The sequence below is a fragment of the Perna viridis genome, chromosome 2, assembly GCF_037379345.1.
Source record: "Perna viridis isolate PV_CMFRI_1.1 ecotype Kerala chromosome 2, ASM3737934v1, whole genome shotgun sequence".
In the NCBI taxonomy this organism is placed as follows: Eukaryota; Metazoa; Mollusca; class Bivalvia; order Mytilida; family Mytilidae; genus Perna; species Perna viridis.
The window spans coordinates 27,005,112-27,017,841 of NC_142446.1; the positions used below are offsets into that span (position 1 = coordinate 27,005,112).

Consider the following 12,730-nt stretch of genomic DNA (forward strand, 5'->3'; position numbering starts at 1 on the left):
CTCGGATCCAATATTTTTCTTATATTCTTGTGAGCAAAGTTCAGACATGTTCTTTTCAAATTTAGGGTTGCCAGAACATTTTTGCCAAAACTCCCCCTCCCCGCAGAATTGAATGGTAGTCCCTTAAATCTTAATATGTTAAAGTTTGTTTCACGTGTTGACTCGTTGTCAACACTAAAAATTCCTGCATTTGTCTGCACAAATCACAACAAATATTGGGAAAATTACGGGTAAGGGGCAATTCCTAATATGAACGGCATTTTTTTAATACGTTTTCATAGAATCTTCACCTGTGTTTAGCTTTTGGTATCAGTCTTGTATTACATATTCCTGAGCGGGTGTACGTCAAAACATGGAGGCTATAAAATATAGTGCACTTCCTTTTTGCCTTTTCCTGTTTTTGTTTCTTGGCAAATGGCTATCATTTTTCATCAAAAGTACAGGGTAAATATCAAGCTATGACACAATAAACTTGTTTTTGTGGAAAAACAGTATTTTCATGAAAAATAATGCTTCAGAAAAGGGATCTATTTTATGAACTGAAAAGTGAAAGTAGAAAAAGTCTATTTTTAGTTTGACCTGTCCTGGTTCGTGCCTTTTTTTTTTCTAAAATGGACCTAAAAATTATTTTTGACATTTCCGTAATTGAAAAACATGGTCAAAAGTTAGATTGAAACTGCTTGTGTATTTAAAAAAAAATCATGAAATTTAAGGTATACTATAGAAGCCTATGGGGCAAAGAGACCTTTTTTGTTCCGCACAAATAATCGGTGATTGCTTTCTATTAATTGACACTATGTTAAATTGTCGTAGGTGAAAGCACTTTACCAATTAGATTCCGACGTGGACCTCGACAAGGACACCAATTTTATAGGTGTCATGCCACTATTTCTGGTCTCCATTACTATGTGCCTTCTAAGAAAGAATGGTAAAGTGAAAGTAGACAGGTGCTGAAATCAATACTTTCGTTTTGAAATTTAGCCATTTCAAGGGGCCTAGATTTTTTGTTCAAAATTGTTTTACCCTACACTGAATAAAGAAAATGAAGTTTTTAGAGTATTCTGATTCATTCAGCTTTCAGATGACATTTGTATACTTCGTGTCATTACGAACTACTTTCTTGTATGTTCAGGCGACTGGTTTCCGAAACAGTGGTATTACACCTTATAAACAATAATAAACACTAAACAGATCGCGAATTTGGAGACATACCCGTAGCCTACAGACAGAATGATCTTAGTTATCTATTTACTAGATTTTTCCTCATGATTTTTTTTTTGCTTTTATTTTATTCTGCCGGTACCAGACGCTACCGTAGCCGGGTAATGAAAGCAATGGCACAAGTCATACCAATAAACCAGTATAGGTTTTCATGAGATATTGAAATTCAGCTTTATTCATTTATATTATAGTTTAGGAAATGAAAGCTAAAAATAGATTCAATTAATAAAATTACTAAGAGTCAATTTTTGTTATCTCAAAATGTACTGGACTGGAGACTTTGAGATATCCATAGATCAACTCAGACATAAAGTAGAAGTTTGGCGTGTAAAACAGGATATTCATACAGGTTACCTAGGACCAATGTAAGATTCAGGTACTCCCTATGTACTTCTTTCAAATGAAAATGTTACCCAAGTAAACCTGTGTATTCAAGATGGGAATCGTGTTTAGGACAATGATTAAATGTTTAGCTCACTTGGCCTAAAGGTCGTGTGAGCTTTTGTCATCACTTTGCAGCAGTCATCTGTGGTTGTTAGCTTTTTTCAAATATCTTCTCCTCTGAAACTGCTTGACCAAATGGAATGAAATTTGGCTTGGTTGTTCATTAAAATCCTGTAAGCTGATTGTTTAAAAAATTTGAAACTTCAAAAAGCATGAACACTGTTATTAAAAATAGAACATAGGGGTCAGAATACAGTTTTTTGCAAATGACTCAAAAACCATTGAATTTAGCAAAATTCTGACTGAGGATATACCATCAGACCATGTGAGCTATTGCCATCACTTGGCATCCATTGTTGTTGTTGTTGACAATTCTTCAATCATCTTCTCCTCTGACTCTGTTAAAAAATATGGCCTTTGTTACTAAAAATAGAACATAGGGTAAGACAGCAATTTTTTGCATATATCGCCATAATTGTTAGGAAATGGCCTCCTAAAAATAATAATTTTCAATACTGCCAGAATATCATGTTTATCTTGTGGGTAGCTTTCATTTTCATTATTCTTCAATAATTATGGAAAAAATAGCAAAAAAAGCATTTTGACTGCTATGTTCTATTTTTAGTAAGGATGACCATGTTTCTTGATTAATGAAAAATTTTAAGTGATAAGTTAGTGGAGGAAACCCTTAAAAAAATTATGCCAACTTTTATTAAATTTTGTTGCAATTGGATTCAGAGAGTTGTACACATTAAAATGACAAAAAAAATCTGTTTCAGGGGTCATAGATCCTACAACAGGCAGCAAATCATATAGAAATTATTTTTAGGAGGCCATTTTCAAATTGGCTGCCATTTTATGACCATTTCACTAGTTGCTCAGATTTCTTCTTAAGGATACTAGGTGTTTTTTGTTGAATGGTGATGACAAAAGATCATTCTGGGCGTCCATTTTCCTGCTAATTTTTAGCTCACCTGGCCAAAGGGCGTGTGAGCTGTTGCCATCACTTGCCGTTCGTTGTCGTCATTAATAATTTTTCAAAACTCTTCTCCTCTGACACTATTTGACCAATTGGAACCAAACTTGGTATGAATGTTCCTTGGGGTATCCTGCATAGAACCGTTGTGGGAATTTATGATCCTTACAAAAACATGGCTGTCATTACTAAAAATAGAACATAGTGGTCAGGTAGTACTTTTTTGCATATATCTCCAAAACCATTAGGTTTATCCAAAGGATCAAAGTTGTCAGATGACTCCATGTAAGAGATATTGCCCTTGAAAAGTGAAAAATGATGGTTTTTTTTTTTTTTTTATAGTTTTCAGCCATTTTCTTGAAAATTATGATGGATTGAAGAAACTTTCAATTGCTGAAATGATTCTTGTTGTAAGGCCTACAAAAGTTTCCAGGGATTAAAATTGTGAGACCCCATGTTCCTTGGGCATCCTGCATAGAACAGATGTGAAGATTTTTAGCCATGATTCAACTTCATTTTATGTTCTTTCTCAGTAAATATATAGCAGGCTTTGGTGGGACAACAGGGCATAGGCGTCACGGATATATTAACTGTGTTAAACTTCGTAAAACATGAATAACAAAGATATATATGCAGCTCTCTAAATGAGTGTATGCAACTCAAAACGTAATGTATTCACAGCTAATAAATGTAATAATTATGTGACGTTACAAAGGGTACATAGTTACGGTGTGCCTTGAAATGTTACAAAAATGAGTACAATTAACATGAGTCACTGGCAATAGTTGGGGGTGGCTTGTTTAATTTTTTTTCCAGAGGTTCTAGAAACACTCTGAAGGCATTTCCAAAATTTTACAGTGCCTAAGGTACTCAATTGAACGTACAGCATTCATCAATATATGCTTTTTCAATGTTTTTATCAAATATGGTAACACAGCCTGTTACCTTCACTTACTGAGTTAATGGGGCATGGTTTTCCGGTTGAGTGATTCAGACTCTTCAATAGCCTCTTGTTTTTCAAAGTTTGTAACAGATATTACTTTTTTTTTCCAAATTCTTCCAAATTTCTTATGCGGTAGTTGGAAAAGATTTTTTGATTTAAAAAATAATAGTTAATTTAATTTTTTCATGCACAGATTACGTCATCAATATTTTAGGCAGTGGCAAGACAAACACATGAGATAAACTAAAGAAATAGAAAAATGTAGTAAGCACATTTTGTACTTCCAATTTATGACAAAAATGTTTGAATATTTACAGAAAACTATTTGCAATTTTGAACCAGTAAGTTAGAACTTGAAATTAACTCCATCAAAAATTAGTAAAATAAGCAGTTTCCAAATCATTTGAGACCACAATCCCTATGATCAGTTTCAGTTTGAAACCTTTTTGGCCCATAGTTCCAAAACTCACAACCTCTAAAAATAATCTCATGCTATATTTTGTGGTATTAAGTAGCAGTCCCCGTAAGAATCATGCAGAGGGTGATTTATTGATGTCAGATATTTGAACCTTATTGACTTTCAATCAGGTGTATATAATGGAAAAAACATTAAAATATTAAAAATTGATAAATATTTTCACTGTTACCATAGCAATAGCCACTCCTTAGCAACCACCAATTTTGGGCTTAAAAATCACAAAAATATCACTGTTGGAATGTAGTTTTTTATATTAACTGGTGGAAATTTGTCAAAATACATAATTATATTAATGAAATATGTCTTGAGTACAATGATTTACCATAAAGTACAAAAGAATCTGATAACTATAACAACCAAATTTTGTAAATTTGGACATTTTGAATTATGTTAAAATAATTTATGTTCAGACCTGTTTTGCCAAGACAAGAAAGAAGATATCTAAATACATGCATGGTTGTAAAGCAGGAACTCTCTACTGAAACACATCAAAAATAAAAATATGTAACCTATCTTTGTTTTTGCTCATCTGGACCAGAAATGACCCCCCCCCCCAAATTAAGACTTTTCTTCTTGATGCTTTTCATACAAAATTTGTCCATAACTTTTTTTGTCTTTTGACCTAGACTCCTAATATTATTCTGTAATAATTTTGGCCAAATACTATACAAAATTTTGTCTGGGCTATAACATTTTTGTATTCACTTACATATCTGATATTTGGTATGTAAGTGTATCACACCAAGGCGGAGTGTAATATTGTCGAGTGGGTGAGCGTTGACCTTGACCTCTGACTCCAAGGTCAAATAACATACACAATTTTGGCAAAATACCATACAAAATTTTGTATGAGTCATAACTTTTTTTGTCTTTTTATTTAAATATCAGATATTTAGTATGTAAACAAATCACATCAAAGCTTGTTTATTGTCAGAAAACTGCATGTTTTGAAAGGTTACAACATCGCCATTACAGTTTACACTCATAAAAAAGAAAGACAGTTGAGAAGCTCTAGCATCATTGATTACTGTTATGAATATATTCTATTCTGTCAGATCTCTTACCCTTCCAGTTCATGTCAAGTTACCTCTGCTTCAGTAGCCTCTGTCTTAGGCCTCCAAGGGTACTTTTAATAAGTTTCAATTTTAGATAAGAAATTATTTCTTTTATTGCAGATTGAATTTGCTCTACTTCTTGTGAAAATGTTTCTGAATTATTTAAAAGCATGTCAGTATAATGATATTTAAAAGATAAATTGAGTTTAGTGCTACATGTATGTACCCAAGTTTTTATTCGACCACAATTTTGTGGTTGTATTAATGCTGTGATACTGTTGTTGTTAATTCTTTGTTTCCTTACAATAACTTTAGTTGTAGTAAACCATAAGTCTGATTTATTGTTACTTTTGGCTAGTGGAGGCTTGCTATTTAAAATGGGGTCACTGACCCCTACTGTTCTGCGAAGAAAAGAGGCTTTAAAGAGTAAAATAAGTGTTTAGTATACCCATTTCAGACATCTCCTACAGTTTTTTAGTCATAAGGGGTTAAAGGGCCACACTTATCGAAAGATTATATCATGTGTGCAAAAGCATCTTAATGTACTGCAATGAAAATTAAAACACCAGTTATGTAGAAACAATTTAGGAAAAAGCTATGCATTGTTTACATAAGACCTCTGCTTAAATACATATCTGAAGTCTAGAATAGTTGTGGTGCTGTTCAAAACTTCAGACAGAAACACCTCGTATTGTACATGTATAAAGACTACATTATTTCACTTAAAATAGAGACTTTATTCTGTAAATTTGTTGGGAATATTAGACCTTCTTGACTACTTAACTAGACTAGTTTTGATTAAAGTTCAGAGCCCAAGTAATTATCCACTGCAATATGGTGATGATATCATTCTTCAGTTTTGCAGACTTTTTGTCACTAATCAGTCTTTTTTTCTAGCTGCAATTAGATAGTGGAGTAATTTCACAGTATTAGAAATGCTTTTTCAAAAAAGCAAAAAGTAATAGTTTAGGTAGCAGATTGGTGATTTACACTTGACATTTGGGCCATGTAAATTAAATATTATTGTTACTCACTTATTTAGTTCAGCATCATTTCTAAATTAAATCCATCTTACTGATCTAGCTTCATGAAGTTGAAGAAGGATGTCATTATTTCTTTGAATGTCCCTGTATACAAACTATATCATTTATCTGATCTATCTTTACCTGATGGAACAATTGCAGAAATCGTGAACTTACCTATTAACATAATGTAACTATTTTTAGAAATCATGATATCTAAAAGATTTTTTTTATACATGTAAGATATATTGAATTTTCCTTCTACACATTCTTGTACCTTGTGATTTATCATGATCAGATTAATATAAGATTTGTATTGAGGAGAGGAAGTATGAAGTTATGTCCAGTCCTTTTTGTTAATTTACAAATAAAATATGTTTAAGGTAGATTATACCTAATTAGATAAATTTTCCTAGATTCCTGGAATATGACATTGAATGAACATACTTTAGAGTTTTTATATAAGAAGCATAAGTCACCAAACTTGATTTGATGAGCCTTAAACTTGAAGTTAATAAAGCCAACTTTAAGTGTATTCTATGGTGAATTTCACTATTTGGCAAACCATCCGAAATAAAAAAAAAAAAAAAAAAAAAAAATAATAATTTCTTCTAAAGTAGATTCAGTAAGGCCCTATTTTGGCCCCAGTTTTCAACGTTTTTGAAAGATTTGTTATGGTCTATACTAGTTACTTTATTTGAAAGGATAATGGTTGTAGTAAATGCATCTCAATCGATTTTGGCGATATCATGAATGATTTTGACCAAATAGCAGGAAAAATTAACACAATATTAGTGAAATCTTCCATTTTGTTGTATTTTTGCACATTAGTTTCGATGGTTTTTGCCTAGAACGGAAGTGGCCGCATCCATGTTTATCTAAAATATTGACATACATGTTGTATCTCACAATACAACACAATATATATAAAGATCAAGAATGAACATACATGCGGCCACATTTGTTTTTCACAAAAACCATCAAAAATATGCTGAAATATTCATCAAACTTTTTTCCTGGTAATATAAAAAAAACTAAAATTCCCATTACATTTCATTAGAACAGTTTCCTGCCAATTGTCTCCCCTTAAATGAGGTTTTACACAATAAATGTTTGTAATCTTACCATACAACTTTTTATGTTAAAAATTATTTTAAAATAATTTGAACATACTGTTTTTACATGTCTGTATGACTTGTAAGATGACAGAAAAGAATGCTGGGTGTAACAGGTATGATCTTACTTGAATTAAATGGAACTAACATATACAGTTGTCCTTACATGTTAAAAATGCTTTAACTACATTAGCAGTGATTTTTCTAGCGCTTGTCATTTTCGCCAATGATGAAAGACTTCAGAATGATGAAAAAATCTAGTCTCACTTTGTTACCTGAAATCTTTGAAAGTACTAAAAACATTAAGAGCTGTAAGCCCAACATTGGTTCAAGTGGCAAAAGTGACAATTTTATTACCCCAACCTAATTAAAATTCTCAAATCACCAAATCACCAATTACACTAATCAGGCAAGTGAAAGTTCAAATGCCAATAACTATTCATTACTGCTGGGAAAATTCCTTTACTTCTCATCAATTTGTATCAACATGACATAAAAGTTATTTATTTTTGTACATCAATGTGGGTAATTTTGGTGACTACCTCAGTGTCAATACATTTTGTATATGCAAGTCAGCAATATTTATGTTCTTGAAAATATATGCTATCTATTAATTCCTCAGGGACCAATACTAAATATAATTGAAAACTACTGACAAATATGTCATTAACTTGGTCTGGATCCCAAAAGGACAGTTGAAAATTGTGCTTAAAATAGAATCTTATGAGGCAGCAATACGGAAATACTTATTTGAAAATATTTACATCTGCGCAATGTAGCAATGTCGCATGTTATGGCAATTGTATATCTACACTGTGCTAGATGTATTTTTGTTTCTGCAAAAGGTGGCAATGCAGAAAACAGCATTTTTTAAAATATGAAATACATTTAAAATTATGCCAGGGATGTATGCTCCTGATAAATGTATAAGAGTTTAATGGGATAAAATTTCTATTTTTGATTATTCTTAAAAGCTGGGGAATTTCTTTTTAATTGAATTTCAGGCATGCTATTTGGATTCTCTGGCAAAAATGCTTGCATGGTTATAGGAAAAAATAATATGTGCTTTATTCACATGCAATGTACATGTACATTTAAGTTTTATTTCATGTCTTATAACAGAGCTGTAAATAAAACATGATTCTGAAATATCTTATGTCAGATGCAAATACTCCCATACCATACCATAAAAAATATACCATTAAATTGGTCCTCATTTTCTCATGCGAAAGAGACTACAGCTTTCAAAATCCTGGAAAAAAACCCTGCACTAGTGTAACCATTATAATATCTTTTTACTTTTAGCTGTTGCAGCAAGCAAAGTTGAAGATGTAAGAGAAGTTTTAGATTATTATAAAAACTTTGATGACCCACTAGAAGCTTTTAAGGATAACCAGAGAAAGCTGCAGGTATTTGTGCAATAAAATTATTTTGTTTTATGAAAAAACCCATATTATGGTTCATAGAGAAATGGAATTGTCAATGCTTAAATATTTGAGCTTTAATGCCTATGTCTAATAAACAGTTTTAAGCTCACTTGGCCATTAGCATAGTGAGCTATTACCATCACTTGGTGTCCATCGTCCGTTGTCTTTAACATTTTTTAAACTCTTTTCCTCTGACACTACTTGACCAATTGGAACCAAACTTGGTATGAATGATCCTTGGGGTATCCTGCATAGAACTTAGTGGGGATTTTTGATCCATTGAAAAACATCGCCACTTTTACTAAAAATAGAACGTAGGGGTAAGGCAGTAGTTTTTCACAATTATCTTCAAAACTAAGTTAAGACAAATTCTGAAATGGTAAAAATGCTCAGCATGATGAGATCTATCAGTGATCAAGTTTTCGATTTACTCCATTGAGCCATGTTGGAGTTATTGCCCTTTTTGAGGTTTTTTTTTTTATTACTATTTTTAATGTTATTTTCAAAAAAAATTTTTTTGATCCATCAAGAAACATGGCTGCTGTTTCTAAAAATAGAACATAGGAGTCGTACAGTATTTTTTCACATAATCTCTAAAACTGTAGTTTTTGTCAAATTCTGACGGGGTTGAGTGTTCAGCATGATGAGATCTATCTGTGGATAAATTTTAGTTTTAATGTGTTATGCCATGTTGGAGTTATTTGCTACTTTTAATGTTATTTCTTCCCAAAATCAACTCCTCTGACACTACTTGACCAATTGGAACCAAACTTTGTATGAATGTTTCTTGGGGTATTCTGCATAGAAATGTAGTGGGAATTTTTTATCCGATGAAAAATATGGCTGCCATTACTAAAAATAGAACATACAGGTCAGACAGTAGTTTTTTGCATATATCTCAAAAGCTTTAGGTTTAGCTAAATTCTTTCAATTGTTGAAATGAGGCTTATCATATGGCCTACAAAAGTCTCCAAGGATCAAAGTTGTCAGACGACTCCATGTTAGAGTTATTGCCCTTGAAAAGTGAAAAATGATGTTTTTTTTTTTACAGTTTTCAGCCAATATCTTGAAAACTATGATAGATCAAGGAAACTTTCCATTGCTGAAATGATCCTTGTTGTAAGGCCTACAAATGTCTCCAGGGATCAAAGTTGTGAGACAACTCCATTTAAGAGTTATTACCCTTGAAAGGCAAAAAAATTATGCTTTTAGTAGTTTTTAGCCAATATCTTGAAAACTAATAGATAGAATGATTTCAGTTGCTGAAATGATCCTTATGACAAGTCCTGCCAAAGTTGTCTTGAGTCAAATTGTCAGACAACAGAGTTATTGCCCTTGCAAGGCAAAAATTTTACCAGGTGAGAGATTCTGGATCCTGGGAGCCTCTTGTTAGAAGTTGGGGCCAAAAAAGGGCAAAAATAAGCATTTCATAGATTTTAACTATACAACTCCAGTAAAAGCATAGGAATATCTGATATTTTTACACAATATTTTCTACTATAATGGTCTGACTGGGATTGATTTTTTGGGGTTAGGGCTTGAACATTTTAGAAATTAGGGGCCTAAAAGGGGGGTCTGAAACATGAATTTTCCTGATTTTCAGTCAATACCTTGACTGCCCTGAAATTGTATTACAAAGTGCCATACCACCAAAGGTAGCATGGGATTAGTTTGGGGATTAAGACTTGAGCCTTTTTGGAGTTAGGGGCCAAAAAGGACCTGAAATTAGCTTTATCCTGATTTTCAGACAATAACAAGAGTAAAAGTGAATGAATTTCATTTAAATTTTACTACAAGATTCAATAACAAAAAAAGGAAGACCAGGATGGAGTTTTGAGGTTGTGACTTGAGCCAAGTAAGAATTAGGGACCACACAGGGACATGAAACAGGCATTTTTCTTACCTTTGGACAATAACTTGAGCTTCAGTTCATTATGAGGCCTAATTTACCTAACTCATAATTTTCACTGTAGGTAGGGATACGATTTCAAACTTGGGCTTTCAACATTAAATATCTTTTCAAAGATTGAGAATATAATTTTGGCTGAAAGATGATAATATTTAGGACTTACACAAAGTGGCTTTAATAATTCAAGGCAATCTTTTTCAAAACAGCTAGATCTGTAAAAGCAATGGAGGCCCAGTAAAAATCCATTGTCACTGGACCTCCTGTAATGTAAAAAAGACATTACAAGTTTGGCATGGCCTGCTTTTCTTCATTTTTCTGCTTGTATTACAGATACATCTAATTGTCTATTGATAATCATATTACAATATGTCAATAACCTTTCATATGTCAAATATTTCACCACAATTCCGAATATTTGGTCATAATGTTCTTATTTCCCTCAACTTTTCAGGTTAAACATTTGTGGTTGAATCAAGCTGCACCACCAGGAGAGATACATTTTCTGGTTCATATTTAATATTTAGAAAGTATATTTATATCTGTACATTGCTTCTAACCTATGGTTATAAGTAAAAGTAAGGAGACTATTAGATGATAAGTTATACAAATCATTGGCAAAATATTATTTTTAATTTACCTTCATTTTTGCAGGAAGAGCAAGAAAAACAAGCAAAATTCATGCAAGAAAGAGATAAAAAGAAAACATCTGTCCTTGGAAGCAGACTTTTTGGAAGACGATGAGTTTATATGTACAAAGACATTTCCATTGGTTAATGTTTTGACCTATGACTGAACACAATATTGTGTACTCAAGTATGATGATTGAGCACAATATTGTGTACTCAAAAGTGATGATTGAGCACAATATTGTGTACTTAAGTGTGATGACTGAGCACAATATTGTGTACTCAAGTATGATGATTGAGCACAATATTGTGTACCTAAGTGTAATGATGGATGAATTAGAACTTGCATGTTGTTAATATACTATTTGTTAAATGAATTGAATGATTTTATGGCTGCAGAATATGGTTTTGTTACTTTGAAAGTAGTCTCATGGTAGCTAAAGTTTATGTAACGCTTCCTTTCTCGACAAGGAAATCCATGTAGTGTGTAGATTCTTCAGTATAAACTTTTGCCAACAGATCCAACTTATTTCAGACACACCTAACAAATCAGCCTTTGACCTAAAAATTTTCATTGACCCTGTGGGTCATGTAATGAGATGAATGTGAAATTTAAATTGGCGTTGTTATTTATTTTTTGGAATATGGTTTGAAGGCTTCACCTTTTTTGACAATTTTTTTGGTTCAGTCATCACCTTATCCCCTTGGGTGGGTTGGCAATTTTTAGTTTATGTACTCAAAATGACTATGTTGCATTTGTTTGTACAGTCAAACCTGTTTTTAACCCTTTTGAGAAGAAGCTCCATCCATAAAAGGACTTTTTAGACTGTTGGTCTAATACAGAAGTAATCTTTTACATATTTTAACTGTTTTAATTAAGGTACATATATGTGTAAATTATGGTATAGAGGATTTTTAAAAAACAGGTTTGAGTGTTCACAAACTCTTCATTTTAGCCGTCACAGTCATAGAAAACTAAAACTTATTCCAATGTGTGTATAAACTTAAATGACAATAAACTTACATGTTATATTGTATGACTTAATTATTTGATTTCAATTTGTAATTAGCTTTAAATATAGAGTAATGGTCATAGAATCAGATTGTCTTGCTTTCTTTTTATGAGAATAAATGGTTGTGTTACTAATTTTGTTTGAAGAAGGAAAGGAAACAAACAAATGTTGGTGTGACTTGGCCGGGGATCAAACCCACATCCTTGCACACTGTAAGTGAGCACACTACCTTAAGACCACCAAGGCAGTTGGGTTGTTAACTTCAGTTTATTTATGAAAACTTGTTTAAAACTTTTCTTTTTGAAATTTAAAATCATTGTTCCTAGGGACAGGACAGAGAGTTCTATAGTTTTCAGAGGTTTTTCCCTTACCTCTCTTGAAAATAAGGGGATAATGGATGTTGTCAATAAAATTGATGGATTAAGTTTAAATGAGTGTTATCATTAGAATTAATCGAATAAGTTTAAATGAGTGTTATCATGATGGAATAAGTTACATTGG

The 12,730-nt window shown here is 32.2% G+C and overlaps 1 protein-coding gene across 2 annotated transcripts in view; it reads left to right on the forward strand.

The window, feature by feature from the left end:
• Nucleotides 1-12,248, forward strand: part of LOC148624278 (mitochondrial import inner membrane translocase subunit TIM50-like) — a 34,136-nt gene extending 21,888 nt beyond the window's left edge. The window contains exons 9-10 of one of the 2 annotated variants that reach the window (XM_088566938.1): nt 8,560-8,663; nt 11,242-12,248. In XM_088566938.1, coding sequence (XP_088423064.1) covers nt 8,560-8,663; nt 11,242-11,331 — 194 coding nt within the window. In that variant the 3' untranslated portion in view covers nt 11,332-12,248. Of the gene's footprint in view, nt 1-8,559; nt 8,664-11,241 lie in introns of those variants that run through there. The other variant, XR_015919653.1, reaches the window with a different exon arrangement.
• The last annotated feature ends 482 nt before the right edge of the window (nt 12,249-12,730 follow it).